General features: G+C 47.5%; 1 protein-coding gene across 16 annotated transcripts in view; it reads left to right on the top strand.

Moving 5' to 3' along the window:
* Ttll8 (tubulin tyrosine ligase like 8) overlaps positions 1 to 20,355 on the top strand; it is a 66,833-nt gene that overhangs the window by 12,690 nt on the left and 33,788 nt on the right. For 8 of the 16 annotated variants that reach the window (XM_087557526.1, XM_087557527.1, XM_087557533.1 and 5 more), the window contains 7 exon segments: positions 6,871 to 6,962; positions 9,244 to 9,361; positions 9,914 to 9,984; positions 10,936 to 11,064; positions 11,329 to 11,443; positions 12,044 to 12,172; positions 19,689 to 19,875. In XM_087557526.1, coding sequence (XP_087413652.1) covers positions 6,871 to 6,962; positions 9,244 to 9,361; positions 9,914 to 9,984; positions 10,936 to 11,064; positions 11,329 to 11,443; positions 12,044 to 12,172; positions 19,689 to 19,875 — 841 coding nt within the window. 16 annotated transcript variants of the gene reach the window in all.

Below are 20,355 nucleotides of genomic sequence, written 5' to 3'. Positions count from 1 at the left end.
TCCCAGCAATCATCAACCCGGAAAATGCCCCACATGGAGAAATGGCTAGGCAGTTAAGAGAAACAGCTAGAGAAATGGCTAGGCAGTTAAGAGAAACAGCTACTCTTCTAGAGGACCCAGGTTCGATGTCTTAACACCTACCTGGTAGTTAACAACCATTTTTTAACAACAGCTTTGGAGGAAATCAAAGCCATCTTCTGGCCTCTATTGATTGGCACTGCATAAATACACACTCTGTGATTTTTGTGATATATTAATCAGGCAAAACACTCATACACATATTTTCTAAAGTACTTAGAAAATACTCCCACAGACTTGTCTACAGGTCAGTCTGAGAGTTGAGGTTACCTCTCCCCAAGTTGACAATAACTGGCAGGTATGTCATGTTGTGTCGCTCCAGTAGGGTACATCTCTGTGTCTTTTTGCCATATCCTGGTAGTCTTTCTAAGAAATCATTACTAGCATGTCCTTAGATTCTTTGGGGACTTTTGTGTGTGCATATGTGTATTGTGAGTGTGTGCGTGCACATGTGTGTGTGCACCTGCACAGAGTATGCACATTAAGGCCGGAGGTCAGTGTTGTGTGATTTCTGCATCATTTACTGCCTTATCTTTCCCTGGGATTAGGAGAAAGTTCGGTGAGCATGAGTGTTTCTCATTCCCTTTTTATCTTCGCAGCCAGGACTCTTGGCGCATCCAGAAATCATTGATTGGCTAGATTGGCGATTCGCTAACAATCGAGTTCCCGACCTGTCTGTTCCCACCCCCCACAGTCAGGATTACAGATACACATGACCAAACCGAGCTTTTTCCATGGATAACAGGGATCCAAATCCCAGTCCTTGTGCTGGGTGGCAGGCACTTTGCCAACTGAGTCATTTCCTCGATCTGAATTCTGGTCTTTAAATGTTGCCAACACACCTGAAATCCCTGGTAGTCAGCCTCTCCTAACCCCATTCCACCAGTGAGTGACTTTGTCCTTTCTGTAGGGGAGAAGCGAGACAACTGGGAACTGGTGGTTAGTATCGGTTGTTGTCATCTTGACATGATCTGAAGTCACCTAGGAAGCAAGTCTTCAGGCTTAGGGAATATTTAGTTTGGGTTGGCCTCTGGGCATTCTTGTGAGGGAACGTCAGTTAACCTCAGTTTAACTGGTATGGGAAGACACAGGGGAAGAGTGGGCAGCGTCATTCCCTACGCTTGGATCCTGAACTATATAGTAAAAGAAGAAAGCTAGATGAATGCCAGCCTTTGTCATTCTCCGCTTGTCATCACATGTAATGTGGTCAGCCCACCATGATGGGCTGTACCCTGGAAGCATGAGCCAAAATAAACTTCCTCCATCCCTTAAGTTGTTTTTGTTGGAGTGTTTTACCATAGCAACAGGAAAAGTAACCAAAAAAAGAAACCAAAACACCAGGATTGGAGCCAGGTTTGCTATGGAGCTGAGAGATTTAAGCCTGAATGGAAATTTATTTATAGTAATGACTTTTCTTTAAGTTTTAAAAAGTGTGTGTGTGTGTGTGTGTGTGTGTGTGTGTGTGTGTGTGTGAGTATGTACACATGAATGCAGTTGGCAGAGGCTAGAAGAGGGTGTTGGAACTGGAGTTACAGGCAATTGCGAGTCATGGGATAATATATACTGAAACTCAACACTGTAAGAGTATCAACCATTCTTAACCCTGGAGGAACCTCTCCTGCCCCTGGTATCAGTGTGTCTATACCTATGGGGAACTAGCCATTGAGATTCCACTGTGTCCACCAAGCCTGAATGAAAGCTGATTTTCATTACTAATGTTTTGCTTCTGTATTAACATCTCTTTATCTGTAATGTGACTTCTCTTCCTTCTCTTCATGTGGTTTATGGCAATGTTGACCTTCAACCTAGCCACAGGAGGCCCCAAAGTGGCAACTGCTTCTTTACATGTGGCCAGAGTTTGCTCAGCTCTTGGGCTTGATCTTGTCATCTATGGCCCGTAGGCCTGTGGTCTCATTTTCTTAGAGGATTCAGGCAGGATTAGGGCACCACAGACATGGCAGGTCATGGGCATGCCTCTCCTTCTAGCAAGTGTTGTTTAGGATGAAGGGTGGACAGAATCTTCCTCAATGCATCAGGCTTGGAGTGTTCTGATGCAAGAGTTTCGAATTCAGATTTGGCCACGGTATCAGCGTATTCTTTTTATATTCTCTTCATATTTTCCAAGGCATTTGGATGTTTTATCTAAATTTCAAGTTTATTATGAAGTTCATAGTTACCTCAGTACAGAAGCACATCCCTCACCCCTGAAGGACGAGAGAGTTTATTCTGGAGCCAGATGTGAGTGACCACGGGCAGGGATCTAGATCTAGATTAACTCGAATTCCATGTTCTACTATGGAACACAGTTGCATGAAATCCGGGTAGTTACAGAACACACTCATAAGCTGAGATATTTGCAAAATAATTGCTTGGGCCACAGGTGGCATCGAAACAGGAAAATTGCCTCAGGGTTCAAATGACACCTGATGACATTTCTAGATTTGGATTGATGGAGGCTAGGGGTCTCCTAAGAACTCATTTTAAAGCCTTGATCATCTCAAGGATGTTAGGTCAGACCCATGTGGACAACAGATGGCATTCATAGGACTAAAAATAGCCCAAGATAATTACACTCCGGTCTGCAACGTTTTATCTCTCCACATTGTCATTTGCCTTGTAGGATATTTAACACAGGCACAATATCTCTCTCTTCTCTGTCTTCTGGAAGCTCTGAAAATTCACATCTTTTAGTTTTTAAGTATCTAAGGAGTTCTCTTGTCTGTTGTTACTTTTTGTCTTTCATCTTTTTTTAAAAAGTGTCTTTTATATTTTATTTTTAATTATATCTTTGGGTCATTATGTGTTTATGAATGCAGGAACCAGCAGAGGCCAGAGACACTGATATATCAGGCAGTCATGAGCCGCCTTTTGTGGGTACTGGGAACCGAACTTAGGTCCTCTCGAAGAGCAGAATGTACTCTTTTTTTTTTCTTTTCTTTTTTTCGGAGCTGGGGACCGAACCCAGGGCCTTATGCTTGCTAGGCAAGCACTCTACCACTGAGCTAAATCTCCAACCCCAGAATGTACTCTTAAAGGCTGAGCTAGCTCTCCATCCACTTCATCTTTTTAATCAATAAATCTCGCCAATGAGTTATTGATTTTACTAGTCTTAAGCCTCTGGCTTGCTAAATCTGATTTACTGTGTTGAAAATGTTTCATGGGCTGGGGAGATGGCTCGGTAGTTAAGAGCACTGGCTGTTCTTCCAAAGGACCCAAGGTTCAACTCTCAACACCCACATGGTAGCTCACAACTGTCTGTCATTCCAGTTCCAGGGGATCTGATGCCCTCACACAGACATATATGCAAGCAGAACACCAATGCACACAAAATACAAATAACTACTTTTTTTTTTTTTTTGGAGCTGGGGACCGAACCCAGGGCCTTGCGGTTGCTAGGCAAGCGCTCTACTACTGAGCTAAATCCCCAACCCCTGTCTCCTTTTCTCTAACAGTTTCTTTGGGCTTACCTTTACCGTGTCCTTTCTAGCTTGCTGAGATCTATGCTTAAATCATTGGTTTGTTTGTTTGTTTTTGTTTGGACCTGGTTTCTTAAGACAACGTCTCTTATCTATCTCACCTGCCCTGGAGTTGCTATAGCCAAGAATGCATGTCACCTCCATATCTTCCAGCCTCTCCAGCTGCCAAGGGTTGGAAATGCAGGTGTGTGTCATCGCACTCAGCTTTGAATCAATGTTTTTAGCCTTTGTTTTTTCTCTTTTTCTTTTTAATTTTTCAAGACATGATTTCTCTGTGTAGTCCCGGCTGTCTTGAAACTCACTTTGTAGACCAGGCTGTCCTCAAACCCAGAGATCCACCTGCCTCTGCCTCTTGAGTGCTGGGACTAAAGATGTGCGTCCCCACACCTCAGCTCAGCCTTTATGACTTTCCAATAGGTGCGTTTATATCTGGAAATTTCTTTATAGTCACAGCTTTCACTATATCACACCAGATTTGAAATTTGGTGTTTTAGCTGTCTTTGGCTAAACAGATGAAGTAAGTTACACCTTGGGTTTGTTTTGTTTTTGTTTTTGTTTTTGTTTTTTTGATCCACAGATCATGTAGAAGTATACTTGCTAATCTACACATACTCAGGGGTTTTCTGTTATTTTATATTGATTTCTGACTTAATTGCTCTGTGTTCAGGAGAGTTCTTAGGACTCTCAAACCCTTTGGAATTGGCTGAGAGTTTCTTTAAGACCGACTTTAATGACTATTCTAGAATAACAATGAATGCATTGGTGTTGAACACAGTAAGTGCTGCTGGCTGTCCCACTCATCTTTCTGTTCATCCATCTGTTTCTGAAAGCCAACTACCTCTGTGACTATGGACTTAATGGTTTCTCCTTGTTTGATAACCTCTGTTCCGTTTTGAAGCATTATTATTTGAGCATCTTTACTGACTTGCTTTCCTTGCACATTTTCCTATGCACCCCTACACCTTCCTATGCACCCCTACACTTTCCTATACACCCCTACACCTTCCTATACACCCCTACACTTTCCTATGAACACACACACTTCACACTTTACTATGAACACCCACACCTTCCTATATACCCCTATACCTTCCTATGAACACCTACACCTTCCTATGAACGCCTACATCTCCCTATGCACCCCTACACCTTCCTATACACCCCCTACACCTTTCTAGACACCCCTATACCTTTCTAGACATTCCTACACCTTCCCAGAACAAGCCACTCCTACACCTTTCTATGAACCCCTACACTTTCCTATGCACCCCTGTTCTCTGTTCTGGTCCCCATCTTTATAGAGGACTTCTGTCAGCTCTGGTCTGGGCTTGTCTAAATCCTTCACTACACCTTTTGTGTCCAAGCAGTGTATTTGTAAATATTGTTCCCCATCTATGGTTTGGCTTTCCATTTTCTTATAATTTTTGTGCAAGCTATATACATCTGTGTACACATTTATGTGCATACACATGTATATGTATACGTATACGTATACGTATACGTATACGTATACGTATATGTATATGTATATGTATATGTATATGTATATGTATATGTATATGTATATGTATATGTATATCTGTAAAGACCAGAGGTCGACCTTGGGTATCATTCCTCTGGAGTCGCCTGCCTTGTTTGGAGACAGGGTCTGTCCCTGGGACTTGGGGCCCACTGATAGGTTAGACAGGCTGGCCAGCAAGGCCTAAGGATCCTCCTGTCTCCATTTCCCAGTGCTGAAATTACACAGACACCATGCATAGCTTTGTCCATCCGTGTTGGTGATGGGACTCAGGTTCTCCTGCTTGCAAGGGAAGCACTTTGTCTTGGTTAGGCTTAGTTGCTGTGAAGAGACACAATGGCCACAGCAACTCTTATAAAGGAGAACAGCAATCATGGCTGGCTCACAGTTCAGAGGTTTAATCCATTGTCACCATGGTGGGAAGTAGAGCTACACACAGGCAGACATGGTACGAGCTGAGAGTTCTTCATCTGGACTGGCAGGCAACAGAAAGAGAGGATTACACTATGCCTGGCTTGGGCTTTTGAAATCCCAAAGCCCACCCCTGAGTGACACACTTCCTCCAACGAGGACACGCCTACTCCAACAAGATCACACCTCCTAATAGAGCCACTCCCTCTGAGCCTATCGGGAGAGGCATTTTCATTCAAACCGCCACACAGTTTACCGATTATACTATAGCCCCAGTCTCAGAGCATTTTAACCTCAACAGCTCCAAATGTACCAGTTCTGACTTGTGTGTGTGTGTGTGTGTGTGTGTGTGTGTGTGTGTGTGTGTGTGCGTGCCCCTGAGAATGTTTCCCTAGGTGAGGTTGTGATGTGTTCTGTTAGAAGCTTTGTGTGGCTTTCACATGCTTCGGAATACATTCTGAGCCTCCTAGAGTGGATTCAGGGCGGGGAAAGCCACAGGAGGGGCAGGTGGGCAGGGTTGGTTTATGCTTCCTGAGCTTGTCCAGGAGACGGCAGGCCCAGGAGCATGGTGGGTCAGTGTGGTCTGGAGAGATAAGTTCATTTCAGGGAGGCAGCAGCTGTGAAGACTCCACATTTAGGGCTTGGGGAGAGAAGGGGAAGTGTGAGGGGTATGAGGGCAGGGGGATGCTGGTTAGCCAAAGGCCTGTGATGCATGATGGGAAGACGCAGTGTACCCCGTAGACATGGCCTGTGGAGACCCAGCAGATGGGGAGGGGGCAAAGAAGAGGGAGGCCTGGGACACAGCAGTGGTTAGCATGTGCCTATGGGAACAGTTGGCATCAAAAGGTTGCCAAGAGAGAGGCTGGTGTCAGGGAGAGTATCCAGAGTGGAGGAGACATTGGGGGACTTCCTCCAGACAGGAGAGAGGATGGCTACTGAGTAAAAGCCAAGGACTTGGGTGGGGATAATATAAGTCTGAACTTTCTCTCACCACACATTAGAAACAGAGAAAACCAAGACTACCCAGTGCAGGTTAGGTGTGGTGGTGCACGCTTCAGACCCAGAAGCAGGTGGGTCTCTGTGAGTTCAAGGCCAGCCTGGTCTACAGAGTGACTTCTTGGACAGCCAGGGTGATGGTAGAGGGAACCTGTCTCAAAAACAAAGAAACAGGTAGAGATTAAGCAATGCCAGAGTGGCTGAGGGGCTGAGGGGAGGGTGTGTCAAAGACTCGCAAAAGGTAGCAAGGGCAAAGAAGACTGAGATACACAGGGAGTGGGCAGAGGCGGGTGGACATGAGGCCTCTGCGTGGGCCTGCTGTCAGGCTGGAGTGACTGTTCTGAGCCATGTGCCCTTTCCTTTGCCTTGATGTCTGTTTCTCTTTTGCAGAGTTAAAACAAGGAATTCCCCAAGATTTGTCTTCTTCCCCCAAATTAGACAGATACAAAATAGCAAGACAGTTAACAGAGAAAGCCATCAAGGTAAATGTGTTTCGGGACTCATGGGGGGAGTGGGGGAAGACATTCTTTTTAAAAAACGGGAAATGGTTTTGGAATTACATTTGGGTGTTGGCCTGACTGGATACTTCGTCCCATGTGGAGATGGTGCTAGTATCACTTTGGAATTTGTCTGAATCTCCTGTGTAGCCCCAACAGCCAGCTCCTCCTTGTGCCCTGTGAACAGGTGGTGGGGTGATGGGCATTTGGATGACTTTCCCATTGAACAGTAGTTTGGTGGGGCCCTCTGACCAACAGATATCCCGTGGGCACCAGAGCTTAGTTCCAGGCATCTTCTGAGTATTCTCCTGGACAGGGTCAGATCTTCCAGTGGGACAAGGTCACATGTCTCTGTTACCTGGCAAGACAAAATGTATCCATAGAAAACATCGCTACAGTGTCTCTGTCTAGGATCTCCGTGTTGGACCCTGGGCTCAGCTTGTCTCTGTTCATGTCTGTGTGATGGGCTCTGGGCTCAGCTTGTCTGTGTCTCTGGGACAGAGTCTGGACTCTGGTGGTGGCTTGGTTTGCTGACCAAGATCTCACTTATGTCTGGTGTCAGGCTGGCTCACTTTCTAAGCTTCTCTTCTTCCAGCTGTTTGTGAATTGGGTGAATCCCTCCTCTGTGGGGATGCTCTGAGCTCCAAGCCTCTGTTAGGGATACCCTGATGAGTTTCGGCCCCCAGAACACTGACCATGTGTCCATCAGAGCCCATGGCTTAAGGCCTCAGTGACAGCTGCAAAATTCTGTCACAGATTTGGGATGATGCCAGTGACTTTGGTATGTCTTGTCACCATGCTGATTAGAGTTCAGGGACAGTGTCCTGCATGCGTGCCCCATCGGGATCTGTGCATGTGCTGCAGGACTGCAGTGGCTCTGAGCCACTCTTCCTGCCTGACCCCAGCTAACCCTGCCTGTCCCTGACACTGCTAATGACCGAGTACACAGGTCACATCCCAGCCTTCTCCAGGTGGCTTGGGGTGCCCACGTGAATGTGAGCTTTTTTGTCTGTGGCTACACAAACTACCCGAGGCCTTGCACTTTATTAAGAAAAGGACTGTACTTGCCACCCAGCTTTAGAGGCTGAAAGCCAGAGTGTGAGTAGTTCCTCCTGTCTGGCTCTGTCCCCGTGCGGCAGATGGCATCATCATAGGCACACGTGTAGGAGGAAAAAAATATTTGATAGAGGAGATCAGTGGGAGATGGGGACTTGGCTCATCCTTCCTTAACTACTCACTGCGTGAGAGCTCCCTGACACTTACCCTTCCCAGGCAGGTCCCCACTCCACTCTGGTGACCACGCCCCAAGCACACGAGTCCAGCCTACCTGCTCATCCACAACCAGTCAACCATCTCCAAGGGATTAGTCAGCATTCCGACAGTTTCTGGGTGGACCCTGCCCCTTCCTCTGTTTTTCTCTTCCTGCCATTCTGAACTCAGGGGCCCACAGCTTTTATAAACATTTCTTTTGTGTGTTAAAGACACCACGACCAAGAACATCTTGGAGAAGAAAGGGTCTATCTCATGCTACAGGCTTGTAGTCAAGGCAGGAACCTGGAGGCGCAGACAATGAAGCAGAGGCTCACTCCTCACTGGCTTACTCCTCTGGTTGGCTCAGCCTGCTTTCTTAAACAACTCTGGACCCTTGTGCAGGGGGTGGCCCCGCCCACAGTAGGCTGGGCCCTCCCACCTCTATTGTCAATCAAGAAAATGCCCCCATGGGGAGGCACAGTCAGTCCAGCCTTGTGAGGGCATCTTCACAGTTGAGGTTCCTCTTCCCAAATGATTCTAGCTTGTGTTCTGTTGACGTAAAATCAGCAGGACACTCACTTTTCTGTAAGAGACAGCCACATTGGGAGTCCACAGTTATTCCTCGACCCTCAGGCATTGCATAGCTGTGTGTCCCACCTGAATCCCAAATCCAGAAATCCTGAGTCATGGCTACAGCTGCTCAGGAAGTGCTGATTTCCCGGTTGTCTTTTGGCCCCCTTGAGTGTGTGAATGAGTGTGTAAAGGTGATCTGATCACCTCTGTAATCCGGACCCAGTGATGAAGAAACCCAGTGCAGCAACTGTGGGGATTACACGTTTGAGCCCCCACGAGTGTGTAAACGCGCACGCTCACCCTTCTGCATGCCGAGGGCATTCCTGTGCTCTCAGGGCAAAGCGTGTTGCCTCGCCATGGTGCAGTCTGGTCCTCTCACTCTGGGAACTCACCTCAGTCCCTTTATTGCTGAGGACCTCAGTTAAAACACTGACGTTTTTAGGAGAAGAAGATTTTCTCCATCTACGGACACTACCCTGTCATCCGGGCCACGTTGCGGAGAAAGGGCTGGGTGGAGAAGAAGTTCAATTTCTTTCCCAAACCTCTTCAGAACGTTGAAGGTGAAGGTAGCATCTTGTCCCACGAAGGGTGATATATATATGTATATATATATATGCATATATATATCTCCAATAAGTCAGCCATCCTAGGTGTACTGACTTAATACTCACTGGTATCTGTCTTCATGTATCCACCAGCTTCCCAACCTCACATGTCCCAGGCAACTGCACTCCTACTATGGTACCAGTCACTTTCTGGTGTCCCCATGCCCACATCTCGCCCTAATCATCCTTCCTCCAGGTCCATCCCCCACCAAGGACATTCCTCCCCAGACTCATACCTCAAGCCTCTACTGCCCCCAACCCTGAGCATCATCTGGTCCTCAGCATCCCCTCAATCCTGACCTAGCACAGCCTAGGTGGGGTGGTGCACAGGATGCTGGAGGGAAGGCCACAGGTGGCCTCCACAGCCGCTGCCCCAGAGGAGACCTCGCTTGGAGCTTTTAGTAGTCGAGCGGCCATCCCTCCATAGCGGGACTCCAACCCTACAGGGAGTTGGGCGAGGAACCTGTGTACAGTGGTAGCAATGTCTCCCTTGTGTTTCGTTTGCAGATAAAAGTGCTGAGACCAAAGAAAATCAAGAAATAGCCCTGGAAAGATTCGATGATATTCACGATGTGATGGTAGGCCCTGTGGCCTGGTACTGGGGATACCATGGCCTTTCAAAGTAAGACAGCGCACACTGGGCGGAAGAGGGATTCCCATGTAGGAGCATGGGGCATCTGGCTTCCCTGTATCCTGCCCCTAGCTCCTGCGTCCCACACTGACCAGCACAAGTAAAGGTCTATGTGGCTGTGGACTATGAGGGGCTGAGCGGCAGGGTCAGGAGTCCACGTATTACAGGATGAAGGCAGAGGGTGCCTGGCCAGTGACACAGCAGTTGTGGCCCAGCTGCCCCTAGCCTGGCTTCTCTGAAGCCCTCCCATTATCTTCTATGAAGAAGACAAAAAGGTCAGTCACAGGGTGGAAGTTTTTGCCAGACATGTAATTTAAAAGATCAGGTGTCCATAATGTCTGTGCATATCACAAATCACTAAACAACCAAATCAATGGACAGAATTAGCTCACAGGTGGTCAGGCCGTGAACACACTAGGTTGATGGAGTTAACACCATTTTGTAGCCAGCTGTGCACTCAATCTAATTTATTCTTCTGTGAGTACCGGATCCGAGCCTTTCCCCTGCTGTACAGTGGGGAGAAGCTGCCTGCTAGGGGTTCTGGGAGAAAGCTTCCTCTGGACCCTTCCTCTGCTCCTGAATCTCAGAGCATCACAGTGCACAGATAGCACACCTCTAAGTCTCTCACAGAGACCAGGCTGGGAAGAGTTCAACTTCACCTTCAGCCCCGACCTGAGAAAAGCAGCTGGCTTCTGGGCAGCAGACACCCTGCATGGTTTGGGTTGTCCTCATACCAACGTGTGTGGCCCTCAGGAGCTGTGGGACTTCGGCTGAGATGAAGTCTTCAGCCAGAATCACCCCAGTCTAGATCCCACCCCCCGACCCTCAGCCATGTCCCGGCATGTCAAAGAAACGGAGCCCCGAATACTGGATGTTGATAGACGACTCTTCTTGCCAGTCCAGGTTGGTAAAGAACGAGATACCGTACCTCCTCTGGACCATCAAAAGGGATGTCGTGGACTACCACAGCCTGACGTGTGACCAGATGCTAAACCACTATGGGAAGACAGCATCATTCACGACCAAGGTGGATGGGAGGGCCTGGGCTCAGTCTGAGCTGGGAGGACCAAAAGGAGTGGTCACATATAGACTTCTCCCAGGGACACCCCCCTCACCTCGTATCCCACATGCCCACCTGCACCCCTGTTCCTCCCTCTGTCTCTGGGTACTCTCAATGCCATGGAAGGTCCCTTCCCAGGGAACATGGGCTGAGTCAAACGTGGGTCCCCAGTGGGATTCGCTTTGTGTGGGGCTGCCCACTGAGGTGCCTGATGCACTGCTCTCTCTGGAGATTGGACTCTGCCTGAACATGAGGAGTCTGCCTTGGTACGTCCAAGCCAACCCGAACACCTTCTTCCCACGTTGCTATGGCCTTTGCACTGAGAGCGAGAAGCAGGAATTCTTGGGTGAGTGACCTATGGCCTTCTGAGGTGTGCCACACTTCCATAGGGCCAAGGCTACATCTCTGGTCCACTGGGAAAGGTATGTCCACAGGCGATGTTGACAGCCTGGGAGAGCCACCTGAGGCAGACAGAAGCTGTAGAGCTAAGTATTCAGATCTTGAGGGGACCCAGCACTGGCTCAGGGCAGTACCACCTACCTCTGATCTCTGTGTGGATATCTTTCTGCTCAGAGCCTAGGTTTGCAGGATGCACAGCTATGCCACTCTGCCTATGTGCTGAGTTCAAGCAAGATCCCTCACTAGAGGAGAGCTATGGTCCAAGGTGTCCAGAGAGACCCCTTAGATTCCTCAGAGGATCCTAGCAGTGTAGCAAGGGGGAATACAGGGAATATTCCCCAGGTCTCTGAGGGCAGGGACAACAGAGAACAGTGGAGAAGGGAAGAGAACAGTGGCTGCAAAGAGCAGCTGTTGGGATAGGTGTGGACAGGTGGGTGAGCAATGCATGGGGAGCACCCGTCGAGTGAGGCAGGGAGGCCCACAAGCGTGCTCTGCTGCCTCTCTGCTCTGGGTGGGCAGTGGGAGCGAGGCCTCGGTGTCCTTCCAGATGACTTCCGGCGTACAGTGGCTGCCAGCATCCTCAAGTGGGTAGTCCATCACCAGAATTACTGCAACAGAGCCAAGGGCAAGAGTAAGAAGGAGGAGGCCAAGAATGGTGACCCCAGCCCCAAGAAAGGTACACGGCTATGGGGCGGGGCCCTTAGGCCTGATGGGGCGTGGAGTCTCTGGTCAACAGGAAAGATCTTTAGCTGGTGAGGTGGTTGGGCACTGTGGCTTTGGCGGTCCGACAGGCATGGAGGAGGAGACAGTGCTTCTGGTTTATCTCCGATTCTCACGACCTATCCTCTGTTGACAGTCGGCTTGGTCATCCTTTTTGCAGAACGTAGCAGTAGCAGGCACCATTATTTCAAGATCACATTAAATCCTGCCCCTGCCCCCATGCCCCCACCACACTGGCAGCGTCTAGCCAGTGATCATTGCTGTGACCCTCCGTATGGCCCTGGGGGTACCATGTGATATAGCGGCAATGCTATGTGATGTGGGCACACAAGCAGTCTCTGGGGTTTAAGGGTTTCTGTTGTTGATGACATTGTTGTCTGCTTTAATAACATTTGTGGGTTTCTCCTCCTTCTCCCTCTCCCCCTCTCTCTCCCTCTCCCTCTCTCTCCCCTCCCTCTCCCCTCCCTTTCTCCCTCCCCCTTTCTTCTTCTTCTTCTTCTTCTTCTTCTTCTTCTTCTTCTTCTTCTTCTTCTTCTTCTTCTTCTTCTTCTTCTTCTTCTTCTTCTTCTTCTTCTTCTTCTGTTCTTCCCCCTCCTCCCCTCCCCCTCCCCCTCCTCCTTCCCCTCTCCTCCCACCTCCTCCTCCTCCTCCTCCTCCTCCTCCTCCTCCTCCTCCTCCTCCTCTTCTTCTTCTTCTTCTTCTTCTTCTTCTTCTTCTTCTTCTTCTTCTTCTTCTTCTTCTTCTTCTTCTTCTTCTTCTTCAGCTAACAGCAAAATTGAGAAGGCACCTTGGTTTCTTATCCACCCCGGTCCCTGTGCACCCCATTGTCAATGTCCCTACTCCAGAGGGGACATTTGTTAAAGCTGTTGTAAAGTAAACTTTGGCATGTTCGAATCTTTAAAGGATGTGTTTAAAATGCAACTTGTGAATAAGGCAGCTTCCAGCTCTAAGCAGAGGCTTTTGTGGAGTGGATGTGAGTTGGTTGTGGCTGAACTGTAAGTCAAGACATATAACTAAGCCGCTCATGCCAGGCTGAGGTAATTTCTGCAACTCCTGGTCCTTTTTCTCATCTCCGTGGTTCTTCCTGCAGCGTGTTCACACTGGCTTCATTTACTTAGCAACAGGCTTTGAAGTTTCTTCCATGCTTGCTGCTTTGTAGTTAGGGCTGAACAGTTCACCGACGGGGTGTGCTGGGTCATTTATCCCTTCACCCACAGAAGGACTCTTCTCACAGATAAAACTGCTGCAGACCTCTATGCACAAGTTTGCACAGCTGTAAAACTTCAGCTTCTTTGAGGGAACCAAAAGAAGTGTGATCGGATGCAATAGCTCGTCAAGCCCTCGGCATCCCTTTTCTAGGATGATTCATGTGCAGATACCCAGGTGACTGTGTTGCAGATTTCAACCATCAGCTAGGTCTGTAGTTGTCACGCCGTTGTTTCATTTGTCGTTCATTAGTGACATATGCCATCAAACATTGTTTCATATGTCATTTGCCAGCAGGACATCTCTTGGGACAGGTCCGTTTTTTAAATTGGGTCGCTCCATTTTCTTACTAAGCTTTAGGAACTCTTTGTATACTTTGGGTAGCATCCCTTTATCAGACGTGTGCAGATGTAACCAACCCCCCTGCCAGTCTTTAGATGGTCCTCATTCCGTCAAAAATGACTTCCGCCCAGCACATACTTTTCAGAATTTTAGGAAGCTAGCTTACCAGCAATTTCTTTCTAGATCAAGCCTTCAGTGTGGTATCTAAGGCACACGACAGAAAGCTCGAGGTCCCTCTGGAGTCTCCTCTGTTTTCTCATCTAAGAGTTTTGTGGCTTCTCCTCCTCGTTTAGACCTAATAACCCTTTGGAATTAGTTTTGAAGTTGACATCTGTATCTAGATTTGGTTTGGTTTTTGTCTTTTTCTTTTAGAGATTTGTTTTTATTGTTTTTAAGTGCGTGTGTGTGTGTGTGTGTGTGTGTGTGTGTGTGTGTGTGTGTGTGTGTGTGTGTGTGTGTACATGGGTATAGGTGCCCACAGGGGCCAGAGGTGCTGCTCTGATCTGGAACTGGAGTTACAGGCAGCTGTGAGCCTCTTGACACCGGTGCTGGAAGTCAAACTCTGCTGCTCTTCTGAGCGTGGGCCCTAAACTACCAAGCTGGTCTTCTGGCACCACCTAGCCCATCTTCCAGAACCTTCCATCACTCCATATATATATTGTTTGTTTGTTTGAGAAGATATCTTTACCTCGTTGTTTTGTTCCTTTGTCACATGCATGTTGATCAGGTCTGTGTGTGACTTCTTTGGGAAAAGGTTCTATTCTACTCCATATTCCATAATCTACATATTCTCATGGTGATACCGTATTGTTTTAACGACTGTAAGTCTTGGACCCTCGAATTTTGCTTTCTCCTTTGGTACGTAACGTGCAGTCCTGGTCTTTCACTTTAGCAGTTGTGGACATTCTCCATGTGTCTTTCTGGGATGTTGGTTGCGTTTAGCCCAGGCTGGGGGGAACTGGCACTTTCATACTGGCCTTTCTTGTTTGTTCCTTGGAATAGTACTCCCTGTAGTTCTTCGGTACCATTTGTTAGAGACTGGAGTTTTCCTCTTATAGATGTTATGCTCGCTTTGCTAGATTCATTTTTACCTAAGAAATATATTTCTAGCTGGACAGTGGTGACACAGGCCTTTCATCCAGCCTCCGGAGGAAGCAGCAGGCAGATCTCTGAGTTTGAGACAGGCCTGGCCTCAGAGTGGGTTCTAGGACACCCTGGCTACACAGAGAAATCCTGTATCTCTCTCTCTCTCTCTCTCTCTCTCTCTCTCTCTCTCTCTCTCTCTCTCTCTCACACACACACACACACACACACACACACACACACACACACACACACACACACACACACGAGGTTCTACTGTGAATAGAAATTTTTAAACTTCAAATTCCAGTTGTTCCCTACCTATGAAAGGACCCTAGCAACTTTGCAGGACCCCATTGAATCTTTCGCCTTCTTCTACTAGAGATAATCCTATCATCTGTGCCTGAGGACCACTTGGCTCCTTTCCAGTCCTGTCTTATTGCATGTTAGTCTGACTACTTGCTGGAAGTCAGTGGCGAGTGGGGACTCTACAGGGATGCCTCCTCTTTCAACTCCAATATTAGTTCTATTCAAGAACTAATAGTTTTTTTCAATTGTTTTCCTGTTTTCACTTTCTACTCTAATTTTCGTATTTTCTTCCATTTACTGAGTTTAATTTTCTTTCCTTTTTCTCACTTACTAGCAGTCACTGATATAAATATTCTAAGCCGTACTCCGGTGCCATCCCGCATGCTTTATAAGTCGTGACTTCACTTTCACCTAATCGAAGCTTCCCTTTGTCTTTTCTTTACTGTGTGTATTATTGTTATTACTATTTTTGAGACAGACCCTCACTGTCCTAGTTAGAGGACATGTTTTCTGGGCTTTTTTGTCTGTTTGGTTTGGTTTTGGGGGTGTTTTGGACATTTTTGGCATGTTTTACGGCCAGGCTAGGATCACCGTGGAGAAGCATGTTTTTGCTGCTGTTAGTGGATGCTGTGTCTTACTCAGGGTTCTATTGCTTTGATGAAACACCATGGCCAAAAAGCAAGGTAGGGAACAAAGGGTTTATTTGGCTTACACTTCCAGATTCCAATCCATCATTGGAGGAAGTCAGGACAGGAATTCAAGCAGGGCTGGAACCTGGAGAGAGGAGCTGATGCAGAGGCCATGGAGGGGTGCTGCTTACTCACCTGCTCCTCATGGTTTGCTCAGCCTGCTTTCCTACAGAACCCAGGACCACCAGCCCAGAGATGGCCCCACCCACCATGGGCTGGTTCCTCCTCATTGGTCACTAATTGAGAAAATGCCTCACAACTGGATCAACTGAGACTCCTTCCTTTTTGATGACTCTAGCTTGTGTCAAGTTGACACACAAAACCAGCCAGTACAAGGAGCATGGAACATCAGTTAGAGCCAGTTGACAGCCGGTGCTTTTCAATTATGCTGTCTACCGATTTTCTGCCTACTGCCTCTCGTGCTCCCTCCCTTCCCAGCCTAGTCTTCTTGAACTTGTCTGGATCCAACCTTTTGTTCTTCTCTCTCTCTCTCTCTCTCTCTCTCTCTCTCTCTCTCTCTCTCTCTCTCTCTCTTAAATGTTTTCCTTTTCTCTGTAGATTAAATTCAGGACCTCACACATACTGAGTGTCTTACCACTTATAGCCCAGCCCTTGTTAAATGTCAAGGCAGAGTCATAGAGACTTAAGCTGGTCTTGAGCTCAACCAGATGAACCTTCAGCTTGTGGTCAGACTCTTGTGTAGCTGAGACGGCAGCCCTGAGCCACAGGCTCATCTGGACCTGCCCATTTCTGATATAGGGGTGTCAACGTCTCCTTTTAGGACTGTGGGCATATTTCAGTTTGTCCTTGAAGCTGTGTCAGCTTTTTGCTGCTTTGAAGCTCTGTAGTTAGAGACATGTGTGATAGTTATTGGTATATCTTCCTGGAGAACTGACTCTCTCATCACATAAAGTTTCTTTCACACAGGTTGGGGATTTAGCTCAGTGGTAGAGCGCTTGGCCTAGCAAACGCAAGGCCCTGGGTTCGGTCCCCAGCTCCGAAAAAAAGAAAAAGAAAAAAAATATTTAAAAAAAAATTTTCTTTCACCCATGATCACTTTCCTGCTCTGCAATCTGCTTCATTGGGTAGTAACACATCTTTCTCCCCTTTCTTCTGATTAATGTTAGCATAGTGTATTTTCTCTTCTCTCATCTCTTTATCTATCTATCTATCTATCTGTCTATCATCTATCTATCATCTATCTATCTATCATCTATCTATCTATCTATCTATCTGTCTATCATCTATCTATCATCTATCTATCTATCATCTATCTATCTATCATCTATCTATCATCTATCTATCTATCTATCTATCTATCATCTATCTATCTATCTATCTATCTATCATCTATCTATCTATCTATCATCTATCTATCTATCTATCTATCTATCATCTATCTATCTATCATCTATCTATCTATCTATCATCTATCTATCTATCATCTATCTATCTATCTATCTATCTATCTATCTATCTGTCTATCCATCCATCCATCTGGTTTTTTGAGACAGGATTTCTCTGTGTAGCCCTGGCTATCCTGGAACTCACTTTGTAGACCAAGCTGGTCTTGAACTCCCAGAGATCTGCCCGCCTCTGCCTCCTGAATACTGGGACTAGCATTGTACACCAGCATGCCTGGTTCCACCGCTTTACTTTTACTCTAAGATAGCTTTGTATTTTAAAATGGGGCTGGGGATTTAGCTCAGTGGTAGAGCGCTTACCTAGGAAGCGCAAGGCCCTGAGTTCGGTCCCCAGCTCCGAAAAAAAAGAACCAAAAAAAAATGTGAGTTTCTTTTTAATTAACTGATTACATCTTATTTATTTAATTAATTGACTTCACATCCCTTCGAAGTTTCTCCTCCCTCCTTCCTCCCAGTCCTTTCACCTCTTCCCCCTCCCGCCCACCTCTTTCTTCTCAGAGAAAGGCGGGCCTCCCATGGATAGAACGCACCTAGGCATATCAAGTTGCATCGGACTAGGTGCATCTTCTACTGAGGGTAGACAAAGCAGCCCAGCTAGGGGAAAGGGATCCAAAGGCAGGCAACAGAGTCAGAGTCAGCCCCTGCTCCTGCTGTTAGGGGTTCCACTTCATGGGGGTTTCTTAGAGAAACTAGTTGTGTCTTGTGTTCATCTACTCTGTAAATCTGTGTCTCTCTCTTTTTTTAAAAAAAGATTTATTTATTTTATGTATGTGATTACGCTGTAGCTGTATTTAGACACACCAGAAGAGGGCATCAGATCCCATTACAGATGGTTGGGAGCCACCATGTGGTTGCTGGGAATTGAACTCAGGACCTCTGGAAGAGCAGTCAGTGCTCTTAATGGCTGAGCCACCTCTCCAGCCCAAATCTGTGTCTCTTTTTTTTTTTTTTTTTTTTTTTTTTGGTTCTTTTTTTTTCGGAGCTGGGGACCGAACCCAGGGCCTTGCGCTTCCTAGGTAAGCGCTCTACCACTGAGCTAAATCCCCAGCCCCCAAATCTGTGTCTCTTAACTGGTGTGTGTGTATTGGTATTGTATTGCCATTGGTAGTGAAGGTGATTGTCAGTACGGTGGGATTGATTAGAGCTGTCATGGTGATTACTGTTTTCTCTCTGTGTCTCTCTGTCTCTGTCTCTGTGTGTGTGTGTCTCTCTCTGTCTCTCTCTCTCTCTCTCTCTCTGTTTCTCTTTCTCTCTGTCTCTCTGTGTGTGTGTCTGTCTGTCTGTCTGTCTGTCTCTCTGTGTGTCTCTCTGTCTCTCTCTCTCTCTCTCTCTGTGTCTCTCTCTGTTTCTCTTTCTCTCTCTCTGTCTCTCTCTCTGTCTCTCTGTGTGTGTCTCTCTGTCTGTCTGTCTGTCTCTCTCTCATCTCCCCTCTCTTTCTGCTGTTTCCTTCTCCTCTCCTTTTCCACCCTTTATGACACCCCCTTCAGACACTGCCCGAAGCCAGGTTTTCCTACTCCCATTCATTCCGTTTCCACTCCAGTGAGCCATGATTCTCCATATTCGTCTACCTGTCTCCGATTTGGGGGAAACTGGTTTTGTCTTTGACCTCACTTCTTTGGAAGATCGGGAGTTGTGGGTTGTTTAGCTCGGCTTTTTACTCAAGAGAAAGTACTGGCATCCACACCTCTCGTACATGGAAGCCAGAAATGTCGCATTCATTCTTAAACGGCTTATGTTCTGTGAGTTTCAAATGCCCCTTGTCCTCTCTGCAACTGCCACATAAACTTTGCAGCATGCTCAGTGAGCCTGCACCCCTCACAGCAGTCCTCAGTACCATGCCTCTACCAACACTGTGCCTGAAGCCCCCAGCTGTCCCTAGAGCGTGCCTCATCCCTGCGGGCTACACAGCTGGCCGGGGCGGAGCCTCAGCCTGTTGGCCACATCCTTGAGACCACTAGAAGAGTCTGCTTTCTGTCTGTACTTTCTGAGACTCAACAATGGTCCTGAGTTGTGGGGTTGAGAAGGATGAGACACCGTGTAAGGATTCAGGTGCCAGGACCTGCCAATGACCTCTGTGTGGTCCAGGAAGCTCTGTAGCAATGGGAATTAGCAATTACAGCATCTCAAAAGGCTCACAAGTGTCAGAGCAACACAGGTCTGGCCACAGAGCGTGCGATTGGAAAGTGTGCTTTTCATGACGATTCGAAAATACTGTCTCCTCTTCATCGTGGCAGCCATGAGCTCCTGACGGCAGTCGTGGCACTGAACAGTGGGATTGACAGAGGAAGCTCCTGAAGGGAGGAATCACCTCCCAGGGAGAAGGGCAGAACTGGGGGGAGGGGGGAGGTGATGGGAACAGGAAGCAGCCTCTGTGCCCCTGGTAGTGATTACACTCAGTGTGTGTGTGCTTGGGTTCCAGATCCTGATAATCCTGACCTCAAGTTACCAAGCCTCTCAGGACAGGTTGTAGACACAGCATGCAAGGTGTGCCAGGCCTACCTGGGACAGCTGGAGCATGAGGACATCGACCTGTCAGACGCGAGCGCCGAGGCCTTGTCCGAGGAGGAATGGAACGACCTGACACAACAATACTACTTGCTGGTTCAGTAAGGCCACCTTGCTGCCTTGGCACCACAAGGTGTCACCGCACGCACACACACTGGGATGCATGTCTGGGTGCTGGAGCACATACCTGGGTATTGAGGGCACTTGCCTTGATGTGAGAATGCTTGCCGAGTGCAGGGGCGTCTGTCTGAGTATTAGGGTACTTATCTAACTTGTGACGTACCTGTCTGAGGTTGGGGTATCTCCTGAGTCCTGGGATGCCTTCTGACGTTACAGCCCCTGCCTTGGGGTATCATGGGTGCCTACCAGATGTTGGGGTTCCCAAATCTTCTGTTATTCGTTGAAAAGAGGACACCTCCCGTGGATGTCTTTGGGGGATGCCATCTCGTTTTGTACCTCCCCCAAGTCTTTTCATATTTGAGCCACTTACACCCACAACAGCACTGGTAAGTTTGTACTGCTCAGGGCCTGGAGGACTCTGCGTGGTGAGTGAAGGTGGGATGAGGTCTTCATACTGTCCC

Source organism: Rattus norvegicus, chromosome 7, assembly GCF_021556685.1.
Source record: "Rattus norvegicus strain SHRSP/BbbUtx chromosome 7, alternate assembly SHRSP_T2T, whole genome shotgun sequence".
Taxonomy (NCBI): Eukaryota; Metazoa; Chordata; class Mammalia; order Rodentia; family Muridae; genus Rattus; species Rattus norvegicus.
Note: the sequence above shows the minus strand (reverse complement) of the source record. Positions and strands in the feature narration are given on the sequence as shown.